The sequence below is a fragment of the Taeniopygia guttata genome, chromosome 1A (assembly GCF_048771995.1).
Source record: "Taeniopygia guttata chromosome 1A, bTaeGut7.mat, whole genome shotgun sequence".
In the NCBI taxonomy this organism is placed as follows: domain Eukaryota; kingdom Metazoa; phylum Chordata; class Aves; order Passeriformes; family Estrildidae; genus Taeniopygia; species Taeniopygia guttata.
This window is the reverse complement of record NC_133025.1, coordinates 60049608-60073813: the sequence shown is the minus strand read 5'-3', so window position 1 is coordinate 60073813 and position 24206 is coordinate 60049608. Positions and strand designations below refer to the sequence as shown.

The window sequence follows — 24206 nt, the reverse complement described above, 5'->3', positions numbered from 1 at the left end:
CTGCTAAAAGTGACTGCAAAACTCCTTCCCTGGGGACTTTGCCTCTATTTAACAGCCCCTGTGGGTTTTGCTTTTTTGCTTTTTTTACTGTACTCTCACATGTGCTGGAGTCCAGCCCTCAGCACAGACAGGTGTGTGAATCAGTCTGCCTATTGCTCAAATTATGTCTTCATTTATTCACAGGGGAAATTTAGAAATGTGTGTGTTGCCTGCCTGTATTTGTATCCCCTGTGCTCTGTCTGCTCCAGTTAGGCAGTCAGAGTAAGCCTTTGCCCTCCTGTGTCAGGAATGTTTAAATATGAGTTGGGAGCCTTGTTTTTTGTGAGCACACAAGGTACTCCTGTTAAATATAAAGGCTTGCACTTCAATCACTGTAGGTGATGAAAGAGCTTGGGCCAAAGTGGTGCCAGAATTGCTATGAGGAGGCTTCCAGTGCAAGGCTCACAAGGTGCAGGAGTATAGCTAGTGCTGCTGGAATCCAGCTGATAATCAAGCTGTGGGTCTGATTCTGCACCAACCTGCTTGGCCACTCTCTACCTGCAGAATCTGCCTCACAAAGTGTTGCTTATGTTAGTGTAGATAAAGTTTTTTAAGCATGTGCTTCAAATTCAGGATTAATTTTGTATGGAAGAAAAGACCAAACATCAGTGTCTGTTGTCACTGTAATACACTAATGAGAACTAATGCCTAGGAATGTTTTTTTGTTTTTTTTTTTAAATTCTGGTAGACCACTTGGAGTGTAAAAATTAACCCTGCTTGAAGAAAAAGGAATATTGAAAGCAGGGATGTGGGCAAGGACTGCAAGGAACACCTTTATGTATGTTGTCTGCAACTCCCCTTCCTGCCTGCAAGTAATGTTCCTATTCTTCCCCTTGTGTGCTGTGAGGGCACTTGAAATAAGCAGGATTAAAAATGTTTCTAGGCTGGAAATAGAGTGTTCCCAAAGAAGAGCCTTTGACTTGCAAAATCTCACTTTATTCAGAAGGTTAAGCTGAATTTGGAACGAAATAACCCAGCTAAAGGCCTCCTCCCTTGCATTTTGTCTCTTCCTTCCCTCCAGGTAGTCCCCACTGATAATAAACCTTGTGGAGGATATCTGAGTCAGTCCCTACAAGCTGAGATAACTGTAGGTAAAGAGCATTACCTCAGCATTTCCCAGAATTAACTGTACGTGAAATGTAAGAACTGTGAAATAATGTTTGCCACAGAGGCATTAAGTTTTTCCAGAGTGAGGCCACACGAAAGCTGTATCATTTCCCCTCATGGTTAAAGCAGGAGAAGGGCATCACTCCCCCAGCCTTGCCAAGAAAGGGGCTCACAGCCCCAACACTGTTCTGTTCAGGGCTGCCCAGGGAAGTAAGGGAGGGAATGGTGAAAACATTTTTCACCATCTTAACATTGCTGCATATGGGTGATGCAGAAGTCTCAGCTATTGCATTAGGTTAAAAAACCCCAAAACCACAGCTTTATGGATGTTTTCACTAGTCTGTCCAACCAATCGAAAGAAGTACAAATTTGCTACCTTATTGCTCTGAGTGTTACAGCACTAGTTATTTATGATTATGCCACTGTTGAATTCAGTGATGGAAATTATGTGGTAAAATCACTTTTTAGACTTTCATGTAACTGGGTGCTCAAGGCTTTGTTTTTAATTAGGCTTTCAGATATTGCAATCACCTTTTAAAAATGCCCTGAAGTCGGTGCTGAGACAGTAAAAGCAGCCTAGATGTTAAAAATAAAGGAAACTGAACTATGGAAAGCAGTATGGCTTTAACTGTTTCACACCAAAAAATTCAAGTTGCCCACAAATTAGAATATTGGTAGTTTACAGAGACAAGGGAGAAGTGGTACACAGCTTACAATCTCATAGAAACAACTACTAAAAAAACCCCGTATTTGAGAAAACTCTCCCAGAAAATCTAAGGTTTCCTAAGTGGAACTTCATTAACTTCATTTTCAGATAATATGCAATTGCTGCAGCCTGTTCCTCTGTAATATGAGCAGTGACAAACACAAGAGCTGGCAGAATGAAAAGTCAAGTGGCTTCCTATCCTGTGATGTACAATTTCACTTTGAAATGTGTGACCAGTTACAGCAGACCAAATGCAAAGTACCTTGTGTGTTTTGTGTAGATGTTGGAATAAGGTCATCCATACAAGATGAAATTTATAAAAGGCACAAAATAAGCAGTTAGTCCACTGGTCTCCTGGATATTGTGGTGTTATGTTCCATTAAGGAAAGATACAACAATTGTGGTGCCAGGGAATGTCGTTCAGTTTTGCCACAGTCACACTCAGAAGTGCGATGTGCCTTTTTTCCTGTCAGAGGAGAACTTTGCATAGAAGTGAAATGCAGGATTTTCGGGTCTGAAAATAGCACCCAGGAGCCATGAATTCATGCATCAGATGGCTAAATGAGTCTTCTCATCAGTTATTTACATTTTCACTTCCTTTTTCCTGCTGTTTGTCTTTCAGGTGATGTTTTGTATGAACTCCTTCAGCATATCCTGAAGCAAAGGAAAGCTCATATGCTCTTCACACCCTTCTTCCACCCTGGGAACTCTATCCATACTCAGCCAGAGGTCACATTGCACCACAATCATGATGAAGGTAACTCTGTCTCATTTTACAGGAGCTGCCATTACAGAGGCAAGTAGGAATTATGTCCTTTTCTTGCTCCAAAGTTACTTAAATAAAGCTTCTCTCCTCTCTCTATCTCCACAGCTTTGAAACAATCAAATAGTCTAGTGAGTCAACAAGCCCTTCTCCATTTATCTTCTATTATTTTTTTCTGTTTCTAAAGCACCTTTAAAAGCTATGTCACATACAGATTAAAAAGCAGAGCATTTTATTGACCCTATTGATTCATTTTCCTCACACCCAGTTAGGTAGACAAAGTTGCTTTGTGCACTTTAGTATCCTGGAGATGCAGCTAAATGCAGTTGTTGGCAGAGCAAGGGAGGGCAGCCTCAGAGGGGAATATCCAACTCCCAGTCACTTCAGCTGGCTGGCTGGCAGAACATCATGCCAGAGCTCCTGGCACTGAGCCCATCACATTGCTCAGCTGTTGGGCTGGTTGAGCACTTCCTGGTGAGAGAAGTGGGCTTCTGCAGGTTTTCTCTCATTTTTACTAGTATTACTACAAGTAATTTACAGAATTACTTGCTTAGGTTTAGTAATGTGCACACATACCATGTCTATCAGAGGTGATGAAAAAAGAATAGTTAAGTTTGTGAAATTGCATGTTTGGGCTTCTACTGCAAAATGGGAGTGTGTTCCTTTTCACTGGAAAATTGGGGTTCAAATTTCTTTAAAAATACACATACTGAAGTACTTCTTGGATTTTTTTTTTTGATATATCATAGATAAATGTAAAACTTAAGCTTTTTCAGAGATCCCTTCTATGACAGCATCAGGCAGAACTCATTTTTTTTCAATTAAAAATGAATTCAATTTTCAATTTAAAAATTGATTTTTTTTTAGGAAAAAGTAGTTACTTTAAAAGTACAACTAGGAAAAGTAGTTTCTCCTTTTCTGAGGAAACAAGAGAAGAGAATATAAGCGAGTTAGGATGTCACCCTGGTCTCTGCTAACTGGAGAAAAGGTGAAATATTCTATTTGATATGAATCTATTTCAAGATTCAACATGGGATTGCAAGAGAAGATTCAGGGGTGCTGTCAGATCTGTACAAGTTGCCTGTGGCCAGTCTGAGGTAGCAGAGTCAAATGGCACCAGGAAAATCCTGAGACTAAGCCAGCAGCAGGACAGCTCAGGTGGAATACGGACGCTGCAAAGTGTTTCCACCCAGCTGTGTAAATACTCCAGGTTAGATGAGGTTCAGTTGGCAGAGCTGTGCAGGAGACAGTTGTCCACTGTATTCAGACCATTAGTAAAATCTCAGTCTTTTCCTCAAGCTTGGCCTTCACCCACAAGTATTCCCATTCTAAATTTCAAACAAATACTAGCTTCTCTCTCTGACACTCCTACATTTAACATATGGAGCAACTTTGACTAGAGAGGATTTCACAGGGATGATCAGTTGGCCTTTCATGTGTGTCATTAAAAAATACATATTTTACAATCTATTGATCAAGAAACAACTTAGATTTCGTCCTTGCAATATGGCTGCTGATAGTAGCACTGCTTTTCTTAGAGAACTCTGTGCTATTACTTAAAACTTCTCTTTATAATGACAAAAATTAGTTATTGGTTTGCTGTGAGAGGAATTTCACAAATAAGGAAAAGAAACTACAGCTTGCCTGCCACAAGACTGAGCAATCAAAAAATCTCCTTGCCAAAAATTTACAGACAGGTGAATTTGTTTATTTTGACATTACTTCTTCCTCCTCTTTCACAAAGTCACTTGGGAGGAGCTATCACAATTGAGTTTTCATTTTGCCTCAGCAAAATACAACTTAATTAAAAAAAAGGAGAATGAATGCGAGGAGCAGAACTTAACCCAGGCTAACTCCCAGATTGTGACAAAGCGGACAAATTTTACCCTGGCCCCATTTTGAGTGGCTAAACTTCACAGGTAATGTGTCTTCATTACAGTCTCTCCTTACTCCAGTGATCTTTTCAATTTTTTGGCTCTTTTGCCTGTTTCCTAATGGATTGTACTTATGATCCTGCTTTTAGATGCTTTCCCTCTAGTGGTTTCTTGCTAGGCTTAAACAAAGGGGGTTTGGCTGTTAGAAATCAATTGACTGCAGTTCAGGATATTGGCATGGAATGGGCTCTGTCCCTGCAGAGGGATGAGCAATGGAAAGTGAATTACCTTCATCTCCAGCGGTCCTTCTGACGGAGCTCTGAGTCACTGGATGGGATGGGATGCCGTGCAGGAAGCTGACACTGGCATTCCCTGCACTTCTTTCACGGGTAAGCAGAGAGTGCCAATCTTTGGGACTGTCATGCCAACAATTGCTCACTCTCAAAGTGCAGCCCCACCCATCCCTGTATGGATAGGTCAGCAAATTTCCTGGGAGGTGAATTTCCTTTCACAGCTTTGTCTTCAAGAGTTTTGCTCATTTGGAATGAAGGTCCAGAGTGAATCTAAAGCTGCCTGAAATTACATACCATATGTGCTCAACTTATAATCACCAGATGTGCCAAGAAATGAATGTGATGAGGATTATATTCCGTTCAGGGTAATTTATGGCAGTTCTTCTTAGAGCAGAGTTGGAATTGCTTTATGGCAAACAGCATCTTTGGCCAGGAGGGGCTTCTTTTGTTAAGTACTTTAAGAAAAAGATCTTGAAGGAAAGTGAACCATTAGTGTGTATCCATTTGTGGTGTTTCCTCTTCCTGCTTTTCCAAGAGTTCCTTGGTGTATACTTTCTGTTTTCTCTGTCCAGGTTCAGTATCACCATGGTTTGGAAGCAGACAGGTAGGAACACCTCTGTTTAGAGTTTGTCAGAGCCAGCTAATGTTTTCAGAGAGCTTGGTGAAAAGCAGGGCATTCCTTTCTACTTTAAAGTTGCTCCCTTCAGCCAAGGCATTAAATAAATAGGACAAACAGCACAATATTCTGAAGGTCTGTATCTGCAGGCCAAGAATAAGCACAGTGCATATGAATGTACAATGATGGGGGCGGATGGGCTTTAGAAGATAGTAAATTTGGGAGTTGATTTTTTTTCTGTTGTGGCAAAGAAAGAGGACTTTAAGGAAAGACAGGGTAGGTACAGTTGTAAATTTTTCTTCTTTGATCTTCATTTGGGCTATCCCACATTTTCTGGCCAGATTGTATTTAAAACTGTTTGGATTTAAGCAAGAACAATATATAGCTCTGGAGTTTCATGTCCTCCAGCTGTTCCTTTGTGAGCATCTTGAATAGCCATACAAATGCATTTTTCTTGTCTGGAACCACAGGTGTGTTTAATAAGTATTCTAGAGCAATGTAGGTTCTGCCTAAAATTCCAGGTTTTCCTGTAGACTTTAGTGTTCTTGTACAGATGCTATGTCACTGCCTGGCACTACATTTTCTCAGGACTTGAGCTTTTACCCTTTTCATGGGTATGTGGTGATCCATCTCCTGATGCCTGCCTGGGTTCCAGAGCAGCAGGAGCCCTTCAGTCTTCACCTCAACAGGGTTTTCAAACAGGTATCACTGCCTTGGCAAGAGAGCAAGAGAATAATTTCATATTCAGAGAAAATTGAGTGAACAAACAGCCTCCAATAGGCAGCTACTTGTTTCAGTTGTTGACGTGTACCCAGAAGTTTCCTTCTCTTATCACCCAAGGCTTTCAACAAACAGCACTGAAATTTGATCTTTGTTTTTCCTGATAAAAACCTGTTAGTCACTGTAGCTCTGGTGGTGCTTTCCTCTTTGTCAGTGGTTTCCTGAGTCAAAATTGATGGCCTTAGCTAACCTGAAAGTTTGCACTGGCAAAAGTTTTAATTTTATGAAAGGATTGTTAGTGATTTATCTCCCTACTACTGTTAAGCATCACATCTGGGAAAGTGTGTTCATGCAAAAGTGTTGCTAGAAGTCCTCCTGCAGAAGACATGTAAGGGCTTATATGGGGCAATCCATCAGTAGACACTACAGATTAAGTAAAAGAAGATGTCCTTATGAAGATGTAACATGCTCTTAAAATTAAGGCAGGGATAAAATATAGGGTTTAATAAAGAGCTTCCTACCAGTAGGGGTTTTTTTTTCCAGTTCATATTTCAGACTGAGTTATTCTCTACCTTGACCTAAGCCTCTACCATCTAAAACTTAATACCCAGTATTTTCCTGGAGACATTTTCCCTTTTTTTCTTTCCCTTCTACCTTGAAGTGCTCATCATGGTAGCAAGAGGAATGACACAGACATGAATGGCAGGAGATAAATTTCAAAAAAATTGTGCAGATACACAGTACAGCTAAATCAGATCTTACTTTCTTCACAAGTGTTCAGTCAGCTCCTCAAAATGGGATTTCTCTTAGTGTGTTTCCCAAGGAACTGTTTTTACATGGTGTTTCACTGTTTTCATTCTGTGTAAAAATAATAACTATCTGCATTTATGCAGTATTTTATCGGGCATCTGTAGGTCACACAAATAAAAAACATTTGCAGGCGGTCAGCAGTCGATCCTATACCTTGATCACAATACAGACAATCTGTATTTTGGGGACTTTTTTTTTCCTCCACAGATAGCTTTGTGCAGAGACCCTCGAGGCCACCTGCAGAAGCAGTCCACCACAGCACCCCAACCATTGAACTGTTGCATCGCTCGCGGTCGCCCGTCACCAACAACCACCGCCCATCGCCGGACCCCGAGCAGCGGCCGCTCAAGTCCCCCATGGATAGCACCTTCCGCCGCCTGTCCCCGGCCGACAGAGTGCCAGGGACAAGGCACCAGTATGAGAACAACCAGCAGGAGTCCTATCCTCTCTCGGTGTCCCCAGTAGAAAACAACCACTGCCCGCCTTCTTCTGAGGTGCTCCAGAAGCCTTCCAGCCCTCGCCAGGAGAACACCAGGATCATCCAGCTGATGCCCAGCCCTATCATGCATCCTTTGATACTGAACCCCAGGCACTCCGATTTCAAACCACCGAGGTTGTCCGAGGATGGGCTGCACAGGGACGTCAAGCCCATCAACCTGTCGCACCGAGAGGAGTTAGCTTATATGAACCACATCATGGTGTCTGTCTCCCCTCCCGAGGACCACGCGATGCCAATTGGCAGGATAGCAGGTAAGGGACATTCTATAGGCTACACCAAAGCTGATGCTCTTCATTCATAACTAACCATGCTTTGACTTAAGGGTTTCTTCTTTCCTTTTGGTACTCTGTGACATCAAGGGTTTACTGGCATTGTGCAGGTTTCACTACATCTGTGGCTTAGGCAGTGCAGTATTACTAGGCGAGTTTCATGACAAGTAAGCAGGGGTGCAGAACGACTTGCCTGTGACCACAGAATGTGTAATTGCTATTGAAACATTTGCATCCTGACGCTTGCTACCTCTACACCCACTAGCAATCCATTCATTTCCCAAGATACCTATCTCTGAAGCCTTGTTCTGCAAAGAGAGAGTTTTCCAAGAGTTCCATTCACATTAGTGTCCAATCCTCTGGACATGAAGAAACCCTCTGTCAGTGGCCTTTGAAATAATGCAGTGTTAAGCCCATTATGAAGTTGGCAGGACTAAGGAAATACCACCTCAGAGTCCTACTTCATAGCCTTTCCTGGACTTCTCACATCAGGATTGTCCCTTTTTACAGAAAGAAGGCTGGCTTTGTCCCACACAAACCACAGGCATTGTCTCACTTTTGTTATCGTAAATAACTGACATCACAACAGCTGAATCAGGAAGCTGAGGTTACAGAAAATGTTTCTTGTACTCCCAAGGGAACTGTAAATAGGGAGAGTGGGAAGAGGAATACAGCCACTTCAGAAATATGCCGAATGCCCTAATAACCAATTTCTTTTGAGACATGTAAATACACACCACACAGAGAAAGATTCCATGCAATTGTGTCAGCAGTGACCTGATGTGATCCCCAGCTCCTGTGAGGTATTACACATGTCCACAGAGCTACAAACACCTTGTTCTTTTTTGTCCTTACATGCCTTAAATTTGTTACAGACGTGGTGCTACCTCAGCTTTAATGAGGAAGATTTTCTGTTTTCTTAATATTTGCCACTTTAAATTCCAAAGATTCATATCTTACTATCTAGTCAAGATCAAGCGCAGCAAGGATCATGATCCTTTCACTAACATAAAGATGAGATACAGAAAATAATCCTTTGACGTTTTTCCCAGGCTGACATTTTTCTCTCTCCTTTTGAGTTTTATTACCCACAAAATTCTCAGCAAGTTAATAAATATACTTAAAGTTATGGCAGAGAAAATACCCTACTGGTCGCATCACTGGAGATTTCCTTCCCAGAAAGTGTTGTTGGGAGATCAAGGCAGTTAATTTTTTTTTTTTTTTTTTTTTTCAGAAGAAAACATTCTTTAAGAATAGACCCTAGTCTGAAATAAATGAAAGAAAAAATGTAGAGAGTATGTGATGGTATAATTTTTTTACTTTACTCTTAGGAATTTTCTTAAATAGTTGGGAATCTTTGGTTTCTGCATGTTGTGCAGTGGGTCCAGTGACACCAGCCCCAGTAATTCCCATGTCCTTTCTATCCCTATGTTGTTTGCAGGGCAACAGAGCCCAAGCCCTTGGAAATCTGGTCCTAACACAGTTGCTTGGCAAGTATGTGTAGCCATGAAAAATGTTATCCAAAGGCTAAATCTGCAGACTTAGGTGCTTTCACCTGCAGGCTGAGACCCACAAGCAAGGGTGGCATACCTGAAATAGCTGGTGAATTATTTCATGCCAGAAAAACCTGGAGTGTGTTCAAGCATTTGGTTCAGATGAGGGCAGTGTTTTATGGCCCAGGGTTGGGGAATTACAGAGCTCATGGTTAGATTGATTAGATTTCTGCTGATAAATTGGCCAGGGTACTTCCATCATTGCCCAAGTCCTTTAATTGTAAAGCTCGCATGCCTCATTTGCTGTACAGGCACAAGCTACTGCTTTTCTGCTTGGATTGTAATGGCCCCTGAACTGTAGAGACACCCTCTGAAGAGCTCACAGCTAATTTAAATGTGATAAAAACTGGATTACTACCAAGCATTTAGACAGCCCATGCTTCATGCCTGAAGTCAACTTCACTGGAGCTGTTGAATTCAAGGGCAGCATATTTAGCACCCCTGGAAAGGAAGTAGTTTTCTACATGCTTCCCACCCATCTCTCAGCTCTTGCCAATAAGTGTTTTATTTTGTACGTCATCATAAATGTATTTTTCATCTCAGTGTCCTTTACTGCCATAGTTAACACGGAGGTGCTTGACCAGCCATGCTCGCCACTTCAGTGTGAGAGAGACCATGAAAGGTGTGAGACGTGGCTCTTCAATGCAAATGTACATCAATGCAGCTATACTCTTTAAAGGGGCTTTTTAGAAATCACTGGTATTTCTTCCATTTTCTTGATGGGGATGACTGATGGGTTGGGCAATGAAAAGATTTACCAATAGTCCAGTGCCAGAGCTAAGCACTCAACTGTTTATCCTGGTGAGAAGAGCCTTGACTTTTTATGGCTTAGCCACTTGCATGCAGGTGGTTTTCAGGGGAGGTAGTGATGACGAGCTGCTAGGGAAGCCTGGTAGGCTGCTGATTAAAACTTTAGGCTGTGCTCCAGAACATCTTCTGTTCCCAGCTCAGATGTTTTATATTGTAGAAAAATTTTCCCTGGACTTAAGACACCTAACAGCCTCATGAATTTGTTCACTTGTAGATTGAATGTGTTTTAAATGCAGCGTGCAATTAGTTGATGCTGAGAAAGAAAATAATGGTTTTGCTTGCTGCTAGACACAAATATTCTCTTTTCATGAGGTCGATCAATAAAGCTCTGGACTTTCTGTCAAACAAAATAATGACCTCTACTCACTGGCTGACTAATCTTTCCTACCTTTTATGTAATACCATCTGGCTGACTAATCTTTCCTACCTTTTTATGTAATACCATTTTCAAAATATTAATTTTACTGGTAAAGCACTTTGCCTTTTACAGCAAAGGATTTCAAGTTGAAGGTCTTATTATCTTTTAATCTAAGGCCATTTAACACATTTCTAGCAAAGCCAGAGGCATAAAGTATCTTTATATTACTCATTAAGGTCACATATATTATTCATTATTGGCTAGAGTTGATTTTGAAAATTGTGGTTAGGTATCTTCTCAACACAATATGCACAAGTCTTTTGCATAACTTTGTCAGAACTGGAGATTATCATGTTGAGATGACCAAGAAGCAGGTTTGCATCCCCTGTAAATACACCAGGCAAGGGATAAACTAACTCAGGCATTAGTTAACAGCATGTGAAAATATGAAAAATATTGGAAGTTCCCTGCAAAAGGGGAGTTCAGCAGAGCAGTGTAATGGAGAGTTTTCCCTAGTGGAGCTGCTAATGCAAAGCAGCAGCACTTTTGGTAGTCAGGTCCTAACTTGGACTCTAGGAAGCAGGCATTCTGTATATGGCTTATTTTTTTTCAGTAGTCAATCTTGGTTCCCCACAAACTATCTCCAAGGATATCTCTCCCTGTGTTATGAAAATAGATGCCTTTTTTTTTGGCTTTTTTTTTTTTTTTTTTTTTTAATAATTGCAGTTTAAATCAAGAGGGGCACCTCAAATTAGCCTTTCTGCAGACTGGAAATTCTACTCCCCATGAACTTCAGACTGCAAAGGTTTTGTTATCAAGGATTTTAGGGCTTTGATAGCTTGTAAAAGGTACTTCCCCAAGGTGCAAGAGGCAGTTATGGGACTATCCAACTACAACAGGGTTGGTTTCATCAACCACATAGAGGTTGTCTTAGAAACATTCAAATTAAGCTAATGACATGGTGGTATTTACCTCACTTTTGATTCAGTCACTTAAAACTCACTAATACAATTGTAGATATTTCTTGTGAGGGGGAATACATTGCTGAGCAGGTCCCTGAGATTTCCAGCTCCCAATGTCTTTTCCTGTACCAGCTCTGAGACTGAAAGACTTGTTCAGTAATCCACAGCATGCTGAAATCCAAAGGCAGTTGAGTCCTGTGCCTGGTGTTATCTATCGTGCTGCTCTTATCAGCTGGGTTACCTTAGCAACTGGGTTGTATCTGACTTTATGAGCTGCCAGATTTGTTTCTTCCCCTTCAGGAGCCTGAGGAAAAGCCAGGCAATGTTTAAACTGTTGGGAGACACGTTGTCTACCACTGTATTGGTTAGGCCTGTAAAGCCATTGATTGCTGTTGGAATGGGAATTCCAACAAGATTCTTACCAACAAATTCAAGACAAGATTCTTACCCTGCTGAAGCCATGACAGAGGGCTGCCTCCAGCCTTGCTCCAGGTTTACCTCAGCCTCTCAGGGTGCCGCACATCCTGAGAGTAGAGGGGTGTAGCATGGACCCCATGGATCTGTGGCAAGGCGTGTGTAAGTTACGTCTCAATAAAATCAGTCTGATGGCCGAAACCAAAAATGCAGGCCCATGGTAAGAGCACATCAGCTATGAATGGCTCACATTCCACTGAAATCCACAAAGCAGCACTTGGGATGGGCGTAGGCTCTGAGCATGGGGAGGTCTTGCGAAGGGATTTGATTGTTTTGTGTGGGGACATAGTTTGGAGAGGGAATGGAATCATGGATTCTCCTCCTTTGAAAAAATTACTTGTGTGGGAGGGGAAAAGACAGGAGGGGACACTGGAATACTCCTTTCACAAATACAGTGCTTTAAAAAGGTGCAAATCAACTGGTACTTTTTTCTGTTAATACTCTGGAGTTGGGCTGGAAAGCTTTTAAATGAGGATAAGAAAAACTCAGCTGATTGAGCTGTCAGATTTATAACGATAGACATTTAGAGTTTAAACATCAAAAGACACCAAACTTCAAACCACTGCTCCTCAGCAGTGTCTCCTCACTATTTAGCTACTAGGACCAGTGCCCATGTCTGCTTCAGATGTGGCCATGGGACATTTACAACTGTGCCATAGGATAATATTCTGGGATTTTTTTTACTCATACACCAGCAAAATCCTTTATGCAAATGCACCACGTTAGTTTTTTATTTATAATGTCTTACAACACATTAGTTTCTTTTTCTTTCTGTACAAAACAGAAGAAGCAGGCTCTTTTAAGAAATTTGGGGTCAGCAGGCTCTTTTAAGAAACTTGCCTTTTAATGGAAACAGGTCCCTTGTTTTCCTTGTATACTGCACACTTCCTTCAGGCTAGAGTTGTTTCAGTAATTCAGATTTTCTTCTACAAATTAAACTTGGATCATTTTGAATCCTCTTAGCTAAACCAGGGGAGAACACTGTTTACAGTGTTGACACTACTCTTCACTGTCTCCAGAGACAGGCCTATTTAAGTCTGGCTTAAGTCAGGAAGGAAAGGGAAGAGTTTGGCTATGTCTCAATGTGGAGTTTTAACCCCAAGAGGGGGAGATCACATCTCAGTTTTTGGCAAGGGACCCATCAGAAATCACCAGTCTATGGCTTATGAAGGACTTCTTGGGAACAGATCAGGAGCTGTGTCCTCCAGCCATGCTCACACCTCCCACAGTACTCTGGGCTTTCTGAGAGAACACAGAACTAAGGTTCATAGGGAGCAGTCTATTACAATGATTTTCTGCACTGGAAAAAAAAAAGCAGAAGCCTGAACCTAAGACTGAACTGTCAGAAGATAGTAGAGATTCTCATATTGTGGGGTTAAAAATTATAACCCTTGGTGGGAATGCCTTTGCTGTAATTAAGTAATTCCTGCTTTTGCCAGCTTCTCTAAAGTACATTTCTGAAGGTAAAATGTCATTCTTAATTGTTGAATTCTCATCATGAATGTGTTTGGCTGGTTTTCTGATGTCAGAGAGTTTGTGAGGTGTTTGTAAGAAGTGCATGTGAACAGGCAGAGGTTGAATTTCTTTTCCAGTCATTGCCTTTCATGAGCAGTAAAGCTGAGGAAAAGCCACTGGAGATTCAGAGACAGGTTTCTTTAGCAGGAGTCTTTTCTGCCATTGTGATGGAGCAGAAAAAGAAAGAGCACTTGAAGATAATACTGAAAATGCCCATCTATTTGGTGGGGATGTGGGGATGGAGCAGAAGAAGAGGACAGGAAGAAAAAATACTGGTTTTAATACAACAGTCTTTAGCTTTCAAAGTCTTTATCAAATGGTCTGTGATCCATCTATTACATATTCATTGTGATTTCAGTGCTCTTTTCTACAATCACATGAGGTATATTTTGGATCCTCCTTCCCTTGTACAAGTTTTTGTTGCCAAAGACAGAGCTTGGCCTCATCTTGCTGTGTTATTTTTACAGCCTCACAGTACAACTGTTAGCAGCATGACTGTCTCAGGTTTCTTCTCTCCTTCTGCCTGATCTCCCACTTAGCGTTTGGGTACAGGACAGAAGCAACATATAACTGATCTGGCAACCTCTTTACTCAGCCCCAGCTTGAATTTACTGAGCTGAACAAACTGTTGTCTGTCAAGAGGTTTCTCCATAAAAAAAACATTGGCTTTACTGTACCAGCTTATCATCCTGCTTCCAGCAGCAACATTCACAGAAAGAAAATTATTTGCCCTCAGTGACCTGGGCATGGATTAACAGACATTGATGACCAGGATGCTCTATCTCAGGACTGGTCAGTGCTCCCCCAGACCTCAGAGCCATTTGAACCCTTAACCATGAGACTTGGTCACTTTTTTCTTTTGGTTTTCTCTGCTAAAATGAATATGTCATGGATAGATCTTGAGGCTGGACTGTATCTCAACACAGTATAATGGTCCTGCAGCATGTCTGTTAAGGAAACTCCCTAGTCAGACCATTCCCAGGACTCTGACAATGGCATTCCCAAGGTCAGAGACTTTCTGGGATGGAAAGCCCTTCCCCAGCTCCAGTGACAGTGAATTACATCAGTTCATCATTTTGACACTGTGAGCATCACCATGTTGTCTTCACACACACTTCAGGTGTATTTAGAGAAACTAGAGTGCCAGAGAACTCTGCCTAATCAATTTGTTAGTTTCAGTTGTGAACAGCCATTGTTTACTTGACTCTGAACAGATGCAGCTGAAGCACAAATCAGCTTGTAAAATAAATGGGGCTGAGCTTGGGAAAACTCTTCAGCTGGTAGAAATCACAGAACCATTTAAGTCAAATGATATCATGCTGGAGAGATTTTAGGCTAACCTACACAGCAAGGGGTAAGGCCTCAGCTGATGTCAGAGGGAATATGACAACATTCCTTTGGCATCTCTTCCTGTGTGGAGCCAGGTTGGGTTCCAAGGCAGTCATCAGCCAGATCAAACACTTTTTATATGATGCTCTCCAGTGCAAGATGTGGGTGAGTCTTGCAAAACATTTCTGTGGTTACGGGGGGTTTTGGTAGTTACTACATGAAGAGGGCCAGCTCTGTGCCATGGGTCTCATTTAAACCATAGAGGGCTCAGATAAGAATGTGTGCTTTAAATAATACTTCAGTGATGGGGAATGTTATATCCTGAACAAAAGAGGTCTTTAGTATGCATATGCCTGTATTGTTAACAGCGTCATTTAGTCCTAGGGAGCACAGATGTGAGACCTCTCACTATTGCAACATCAAGATGACCTTGGCTAAATGATACTGGAGAAGTCATTTGTAATGGCTGGACAAATATCAAAATACTAGGAACCTAAGATCCATAAGGTTTTATTTACAGATCATTCTGGATGGTATTTCAATTCTAAGGGATATTTATTGCTATCATATAGCTATTAGGAAGTATTTATTTGCTGGTATTCTTTAGGCGTGTATTCAGAAGACTCTGCTTTAATCAATTGATAATGACATGGTTTTTATTAGCAGGAGTGGGAAACTGCTGCCTCTTGCACATGTAAGGCAGTGCTTATGGCAGACAGTTTGAGAACCAGCTGAGTACTCTACACCTTATCACTACCTGGTACATAGCTGTAAAAGTCCCTCTGGAAGCATTAGCTGCAGGAGGAAAGTTGTAGCCATACATTTGAAGCTGCAGTTTGCCCTAATTCCCAGCTAATTACATAGTTCAGACTTGCTTAGTATTACAGCTGAGAAAATGGTAGGGCATGGAAGTGCCAGTGTTTAGGAACCCTTTCCATGTTGCTGGGGCCATTCACCCACTCCACCTTCCCACTCCCAACTACACCACCTTAAAGCCTCTCAGTCCCAGCTCTGTCTGCAGCTGAATCTCTGTAGCTTCAGAATGTACAAAGTTCAACCATCTGAGTTCACTTTAAAAAATAAGTTTGTGTGTGCTAGGGGGAAATGATGTTTCCCTGTGCTAGGGAGGCATAGTTGCTTTCTAAGTAAGCTTATTTTAGCCAAAAGGCAGGAAATCACAGCATGCCCAAACAATTCAGGTACCAGCCCCTACTCAGCTCCCACACCTTTAAACTGCTTGGCCTCAGCAGCATTCATGTGCTTTTTGCTATTACTCACTAGCCAGCACACACCCTGTGGAGAGTCCCCTCATGCAGCAGCTCCTTGGGAGGCCAAGGAAGAGACTGAGTCTTCGTGGAGTCATTTCCTCCATCCAGACTTCCCTCATACAAGTGATTGCCATTTACAAAACAACTGTCCACATACAAGTCCTTCTCTCCATTTCCTCTGCCCTTCCTAAAAATACACATCACACTTTTGACCTTCCTGGAGAATACAACTTTCTGTATCATAGAATCATAGAGCATCCTGAGTTGGTAGCAGAGAAGCTGTTTTTAAAAGCACTTTCTAGCATCCTCCCTTCTTGGGTTTTGACCAATTTACAGGCTTGCAGATGGGCTCTACTACAATTGAAGCTCATTACAGTCTCTAAGAGTTACCAGGTAGCCTTGACTCATTATCTTAGTGTCTTATTAAAGATGGTCTCTTCTGGTAGATTATTTAATTGGTGATCCTCTGTCAGTCAGGGTGAACCCTCCAGACCTCATATTTTTCACTGTGCAATCTGTGGAGAAAGATATGTAGGGCAACCATTTGTGGTTAAAAACAAACAAAAAAACCTTGAATGCCTGTGCTCAAGTTCCTAAAGGTGTCCCAAGTGAAACTAGAAGGAAAGCAAGCTGCTTTAGGTCCTGTGCAAGCAGATCTCATACATAGCTAAAGTGTGCTGCAAAGCATCAGCTGCTCCCAGATAACTCACTGTGTGCTTGGAGCTCCCAGCTCTGGGGAGAAGAAATGCACTGAGCCTGAATTTTTTCTTCTGGTGTTTAATGCTTTTTATTTCCTATTTGCAGTGGCTTGAGATACAGTTACCACAGTTGCCCTGATGCTCAGTAAATTACTGCAACTGAGTCATATATCTAAATTTGCTGATAGACAGCCATGTGGTTTGAAATCAAGTTTTTAAGTGGTTGTAGGAACCAAGCAGAGTTTTCAAGGCTTTTCAGTTTTATTGTTGAAGCAAACAGCAGTGTGAGATACTTGGGTGGTTGGGGTTTTTTTGCAAATTCCACCAGCCTACTAAATACCTCTGCAAGTCTGAGCAGCTCAGTCAGTTGAGAATATGGGATGGGGCCCTTGATCACTTATGATTTTTCTTGTGAAGATCTCAAGATGCAGATCTGTTTCTCTCATTTGAGGTGTATTTATATTCAAGCATTGCCTGAATCCATCTTAAAAACTAAGTGAGCAATAAAAAAACAAATCTGCACTTGAATCCTAGCTCTTCTCAGCATCTGAAGCTGTCTTTGTTTCCACCTAGACATCTCAGGCTGATTTTTTTGTGTTCTTCTTTGGTTTTGTGCAGAAGGGGGCCCAGAGTGTGTTTGAATGTGAGGGATTAAAAATAACATTGCCTATTGCGAATTATGAGGTGAACTTAAAGACAAGTGTAAATAATATCTGCAGAACTGTAAGTATGATCTGTAAGGTGCTGTAATTGGAGGTTGTCTGCCCTGGGTTGATAATTCAAGAATATGACAAAGCCTGACATTGACTGGCCTCTTCAGGAGCAGCATCCCTCCAACTGACTCCAAGGATTCTTGCACTAAAAAAAGACATTTTCTATACACTTCTTGCATTGAAAAAGTTCTGGAATTAGTTGCACGTGTGTCAAAGAACCATTTATGCAGGGCCTACTACCCTTTTATCTGAAAACCTCCCACAATATTAAAAGGCACAAACCAGAAGAGCAATATAGTCTCCCTTGTCGTGAGTCATAAATGAAGTCTAGAAAATAAGCTTTTTTCTTGTGTGTGTGTGTACAAAAACACAGACGGAAAGGCAATGTAAGAATTGTGTTTTGTGAATTTGTGAGAGGGGGGATGACAGAAATTCAAGTGGTAGAATTCAACTTCAGTTTTCAGACCTCTCACTTAGTCCAGGGAAACTTGTGCCCAGGTTTCATTTCTTAAATGAAAACTTAGAAAAATCTCAAATGGGGATGGACATTCTTCTGGGGAAAATGTTTTTCTATGAAAAATGTTAATGAAAAGAAGGTTTTTCCAACCAGAAAGTCTTGTCTCTTGCCTTTTACATTTCTGCTCTTGTCAGGGATGAGGTGACCATCAGGGTAGATTTCAGCTAGAATGGGAACCAGATTTTTGCCAGATGCCATCTCTTCAAAACAAAATGTTTTATTCTTTGTAGGACTGGCAGGGAGAGACTAAAGCAAGGGCACTGGCAAACTAAACTGGTTTTAGAGACAGTACTGTTTGTCAGATATATTCTTTGCAGTTTGGAAGTGGGAAAATAACTTTAAAATCTCTGTGAATTTCAGGTGTGCTCACTAAATGTGTTATTCATATCCTTCCTCAAAAAGTATTTTACATTCCCATGTCATCATGCCCATTATAAGATGTGCCAGCCCCAGACAGACAGACAGGGATAGAAAGGCTGACAAGAATCCATTTTAGCATTTAGAAGCTGGATGTCTTTGGTTGCCAACCCTTGAACAACTCTAACAAGCCCTTTCTCAGAGGCTGGTATTGCTTTCAAAGTAAAGTGCAACCCCACAGCTACCTCAGAAATCTGGATAGCTGAGCTGTGAAAACCCTGTCGTTTCTGACAGCAGCAGTACCCCCAGCTCTGTACAATTCACAGTCCATATTCCATGTTCCCAGTTATTCTGTGCTGCACACACACATTGCAAACAGGAAGTAGGAGCAGCTCAGTTCTTGGCTTCCTCAGTCTCAAGAGACTGCCATGAAACTGGAAAACACTAAACTAAAACTTAAGTGTCTGTTAGACCTTTAATTAGCAACCTAAGGAGTGTTTGCCAAGAGGAAATTTGAATTCAATTATCCAAATAGAAAGTATTTAACCTCTCAATAGCACTCAAGTAATTACAAATCTTAGGTGTTGTTTCATTTTGGGAACCTTAAAAAGTAAAACAAAAAATGAAGTGCAAATGGGAGAAGCTGTCAGTTTTGTATCACATGGAGTCTACAAAGGAAAGCTGTAATATTGCCCATGATTTAGACTCACATGTTAGCACAGAAAGGGGCAGCCTCAAGCAGGGAGAGTAGGTTGCAGGGTTTGTGATTTCTCCACTGAAACAGCCAGCAACAGCAGCAGGGCCAACAGCGTGAGCTTTATAAACACACAACTAAGACCAGCAGGTCACCTCACACAGCTTTTGATGAGATGGAGATGCTCTGTCAGTGTCAGGAGAACTGGGATGCATCAGAAGAGGCTGTATATTCCAGTCCATTTTGCAAGCATTACCCAATACCAGCCAAGCCCATTTTCATTTTACGTCACAGCAGCTGTTTCATCCCTGATCCCAACTGTCCTTTCACTGTACATCCATCCACCCACACAAAAGGTTTCAAGAATTAATCAAAAGGAAAAAAAAGGAAAAGTAATTATTTTCTTGATTTTCTCTTCACAGACTGTAGGTTGCTTTGGGATTATGTTTATCAGCTGCTTTCTGACAGCCGGTACGAAAATTTCATCCGATGGGAAGATAAGGAATCGAAAATATTTCGGATAGTGGATCCCAATGGGCTGGCTCGTCTGTGGGGAAACCACAAGGTAAGGAAGCAATGCCATTTTCCTCCTGCAGCACTTTTCCTACTTTGTCTCTTGTAGCATTATAGGATTCAGTTATAAGCGGGGGGAAAGAAGAAAAGATGGCATATAAATTAATACTGGAAAACTGTAATCTTTTATTCTATGTACATTAGAAATTCAAAGCATCTATCCTGAAGCACTAAAACCTATTCTTCATGTAGAGAGCTTGTTGGTTTGGTTTAAAGGCCTTTAGTTATAAATGCATGTAATTATGAAATTATAAGGAGTGCAAGAATTAACAGTCCTTCTCTCTCAAGACATTTTACTTCTTCTCAAAACCTGTTGCTGAGGATATTCTGGTGAGATGTAGTTTACAAGGAACTCTGTACTACAGAGCAGGAGCTTTCTGTGTTCCTGTCTGCAACAACTCCCAGATTCCACAGGCTGCCCTGTGACAAACACCAAGTGCTGCAGGATTATGTATTTCCTTCTAAGAGGGTGGTTCCTGGTTTGTTCTCTGGAAAGCCATTACTGATTTTTATCGTTTGGGGCTGAGTTATGTATAGATATTCCTGTATATGTATATAAGTATATTCATATTAATATATGAATAGTCAGCATGAATTTACAAAAGGGAAATCATGCTTGACCACTGTGATATCCATCTACAACAAAATTATTGGCTCAGTGGATTCAGGGAAAATGATGGATATAGCTTATCTTGATTTTAGAAAGGCTTTTGAAACTGTCTCATAATAGGCCTCAAGCACAGGCTAATTAAGTATGACCTAGACAAGAATACAGTGAGGTGGATGGAAAACTGGCTGATCTGCTGGGCTGCAAAGATGGTGATCAATGGCACAAAATCCAGTCACTAGTCATTTTACCCCAGGGATTGATTCTGGGGGCACTACTGTATGTCTGTTAATGACCTGGGTACTGGGACAGATTCTCAGAGAACACAAAACTGGGATGAATAGCTGACACACCAGAGGGTTGTGCTGTCATCTGTGTGGTTCTGAACATGCTGCAGATATGGATTAATGGGAATTTTATGAAACTTACAACTTACCCAACCTGCGCATTATTAATTGAGCCATGCCATTAGGTCCCATGCTGGGTGTCTAAAACTGAAGCTCCTTCAGACCATTGGCCATTTCGGCAACACAGTGGCCTTTCAGCATGTCAGTAATGGAAGAAGCACAACCAGTATTTCAGGGAGGTTCCCAATGAGTAGTCTAGATTTTGCAGGGGAAACTTTGTCCCTGTTAGTGTTTCATTGCCACAGGTTCTTGATGAGGCCTCCCATTAGAGAGTTACTGTAGTCAGGGCAAGCAGAGGGGGTCTGCTCTTACTGTGTGTTTTAGGCAGGTGGATCAGTCTCCTTTGATGGAGCCAAACTCCTGCCATGGAGACTCCCAGAACAAAAACATGCTTCTACTGGTTGGGTGTTTTTTGTCCATGGCGAGGGGCTGCTTTACACTCACGCACACACGGCAGAGTTGTGTCTCTGCCAGACAGCAACCACTGCTCCTTGTGTAGTCATAGCCCAAGGGGCTGATCCTGCTCCTCCAAGTCACTAATTTGGGGGCTGCCCACAAACAGCTCTGCCAGTGCCTATCGCTTCTTCCTTGTGACATTCAGCTTCAGCAGAGCCATCTCCTCTGGGAGCTTCGGAAGGTTTTAATGAACCATCTCACACTTCAGTATACCTCAGTGCTCTGGCCGTGGCCTTTGGGGCCAACAGCTCCCAGAATGAAGGGAAGGATGTGTCACAGAGGCAGATGTACAACCCAACTGGTTTCTTGGTTTACACCTGTGTAACAAGAGGAGAAACAGGCTATGAGTCCTCGCAGAGCTCTGTGAGCATTAACTAGTTAATGCAGGGGAATCCCAGAGGAGCAGTGCTCCAAGCAGGGATTGCTGACAGATTCAGCCTATTAGCCACTACTCCCAGCCTTTTACAAAAGGTGTTTTCATTAAGAATAGGCCTGTTACATCCCACTTGGCATGAGCACCTTCCTCCACCTAATGTATCCTCTTGTACTTAATTAAGTCTTTTGTTATCTGTGTTCCAAGAAACTGTAGAAAAACCTTGCTTGGAATTCTTGTTAAACTCCTTGCTTAAATTGCCCTGTGTGGAAAGAGACCCACACAACTTTGGTGATGAGGGGGGTGAGGGTAGAATGGGCCTGCAAACAACAGAAAATGGTACGTGTAATTTCTTGGACTGTCTTGGTTACTTTAGGTAGCTGGGATAGTTCTGCAACTCATTTTGGGGCTTAGGAAGGTTTTAATGAATCATCTCACCACTTGTTTTCCTTTCTTCTTTTGAAAAAAACAGAACAGAACAAATATGACTTATGAGAAAATGTCCAGAGCCCTACGCCACTACTACAAACTAAATATTATCCGGAAGGAGCCAGGACAAAGGCTTTTGTTCAGGTAATTTTCTTTCTTTGCCATTTCTTTCTATGGACAGTTAGTTTTTGAGGACAGAAGATGGAATTGTGTGTGGGATACCTCATTGCCACAGTTATAACACAGGTGAAGAGGGCCATACATTTGTAAAAGCTGTATAAAGCAGTGCTTCCCAGCTTTTAAGGCAGCCACACCAATTTGCAGAAAACACAGGCCTGTCTCAATGATCAGTGGAGACAATAGAAGTCTTCCCACTGCTTTGTGCAGGCTGTGTCATTGTTGAAAACTTTAGATAAATGGGTTCAGTCAAACTGCTGGAAAACCTACTCCAAATGGACTCCTCAAACACAGCTGCCTCTGAAAGCTGAGCAGGGATCAGGCATTTTCTCAAGGGCATAGCAGAAGAGAAGCACTCGATGACCGTGTCTTTGGTGCTGCCTTGAAGGAAGAGAGGGAGCTGCAAGAGCTGATCATAAAACCCAGCACAGCTGATTGGGTGATACAACCAAGAATTTAGGAAATAGAGCCTGAAACAGCATTAAAGCAGGGAGCTACTTGTACAATCTTGAGTGCAGATGGCACAGAGTGAGAGCACTCCACTCCTCTTCAGACAACACCAGCAAATTCTGGTGCACGTCTGACCCTCAGAGCACTGAACTCAGACCAAAGACTGCTTTGCTGTCAGTGGCCTGGATCTAGCAGTGTGTTTGGACATGATAACAATAGGAAGGCAGTCTTGGAATTTGTTTTCTTAAATAGCTAACAGAACTGCATTAGCACTTAAACACTCTTCAGCTGAAAAGGGTTCTCTGGAATGACTAGTTTATGTCAGCTCTTAGAAGGAAACATAGATGCAAGAAGGAGAGTGATAGAAAGAAGCAGCCATGGGCAAAAGCAAGTGCTCAATAGTAAATTTTTTTCTTGTGGAAAGTTAAAACAAGGTTGCTCCATCAGTACGAGGGGTACCTGTATCTCTGTGGCCTTGTGTGAAGAGTGCATTGTCCTGGGGGAATTCCTGATGCTGAACATTGAATGTGCTTCTCTTGAAGCCTTCCCTTCAGTGGGGTATACACAAAACAGGAGTCCATCTCTTCTCAACCAGGCTGCCTGTTTTCTCAAAACCATTTAACTTAATGCCCTTGGAGACCTCAGTTGCTCTGTCAGACTTGGCCAATTTGACCAACAGATTCAAAGGTCATCAGAGAGCATAAAACATGAGCTATATAAACTTCATTTCCTTTGGAAACTGGAAAAAAAAAAACCAGCTAAACATTTCTTTGCACAATTCCCAATAAAAACTTTTTGATGTTGTTTTCTTAGACCTATTTATATCTGAAGCGAAAAAGAACAGCTGCAAAAAATCAAGTTATTAATGTGCCTTTCTTGGCTATTCCTTGCAAGCAGAGATATAATAGGAAATGTGACTTTAACATGCAGGCAGTTGTCATCTGCAGATACCTGTATGGAGCTTTAAGTAAGATGGAGTCAGAAAAGGATTTCTAATAGGTTGGCTGGGTGTCTTCTGCAACAAAATAGGTTACACATAGTGTGTCTTAATTTTCGTGCAGTTCTGGGTTGGGTTGTTTTTTGTTTGTTTGTTTTATGTAATCAAATGCTATTAGAAATACCCACACTATGGTTTCCTTGATGTGGCTTAAAGCAGAGACCAGAAGGGATACCCAAAATCCTGTGGTGCAGCTCACTTCGGCCATGCCCCACATGGAAGCGGGGGTGGCTCCCATGGCAGTGGGACCACTCTGTGTTTTGATTTCATCATCATGCAAGATCACCAGGACAGTCACAGGGTTTAAAACTGGGCACAGTCTGGCCGTGGGCTGTGGTGCATTTCCAGTGTGTAGACAGGCACTGACTGATTCACCACCCCTGAATACAAGTTTTTCACCACTGTAACATCGTTTGTTGCAGCAGCAGTGACACAGCAGTGAGTCATAGCCCTTTTTTTCCTCCTAAATGCATATATGCACATGATTTCCAAAATTAGAAGGGATGGCAAAAGGTTACTTCCAGGCTATGCTGTGTTTGCTGAGAGACTCTAGCAGTGACCATTCTGAGTCAGTGATAGTAACGAGGCTTCTGCTGGTTGTTTTTGTTTTCACTAGGGCAAGGATACTGAGCATATCATCAACCTGAAATAAGATCAGGTCTTACAATTAACACATTTCATACTGCTGCATGTTAACCACTAGGTTGTTAATGAAAGACTGTGAAATTCTGTACCACTTCCAGCATAAACATCTTTCATCCTAATTTCTCCAGAAGTGCAGGGGAGTTGGGAA

The 24206-nt window shown here is 41.7% G+C and overlaps 1 protein-coding gene and 1 long non-coding RNA gene across 8 annotated transcripts in view; one reads left to right on the top strand and one right to left on the bottom strand.

Moving 5' to 3' along the window:
* Nucleotides 1-24206, bottom strand: part of LOC115493520 (uncharacterized) — a 70712-nt gene that overhangs the window by 10791 nt on the left and 35715 nt on the right. The gene's annotated exons all lie outside the window — the stretch shown is intronic.
* ETV6 (ETS variant transcription factor 6) overlaps nt 1-24206 on the top strand; it is a 120526-nt gene that overhangs the window by 91461 nt on the left and 4859 nt on the right. For all 6 annotated transcript variants that reach the window (XM_072923644.1, XM_030263699.4, XM_072923647.1 and 3 more), the window contains 4 exons: nt 2475-2609; nt 7136-7678; nt 19367-19509; nt 21833-21933. In XM_072923644.1, coding sequence (XP_072779745.1) covers nt 2475-2609; nt 7136-7678; nt 19367-19509; nt 21833-21933 — 922 coding nt within the window. The remainder of the gene's footprint in view (nt 1-2474; nt 2610-7135; nt 7679-19366; nt 19510-21832; nt 21934-24206) is intronic.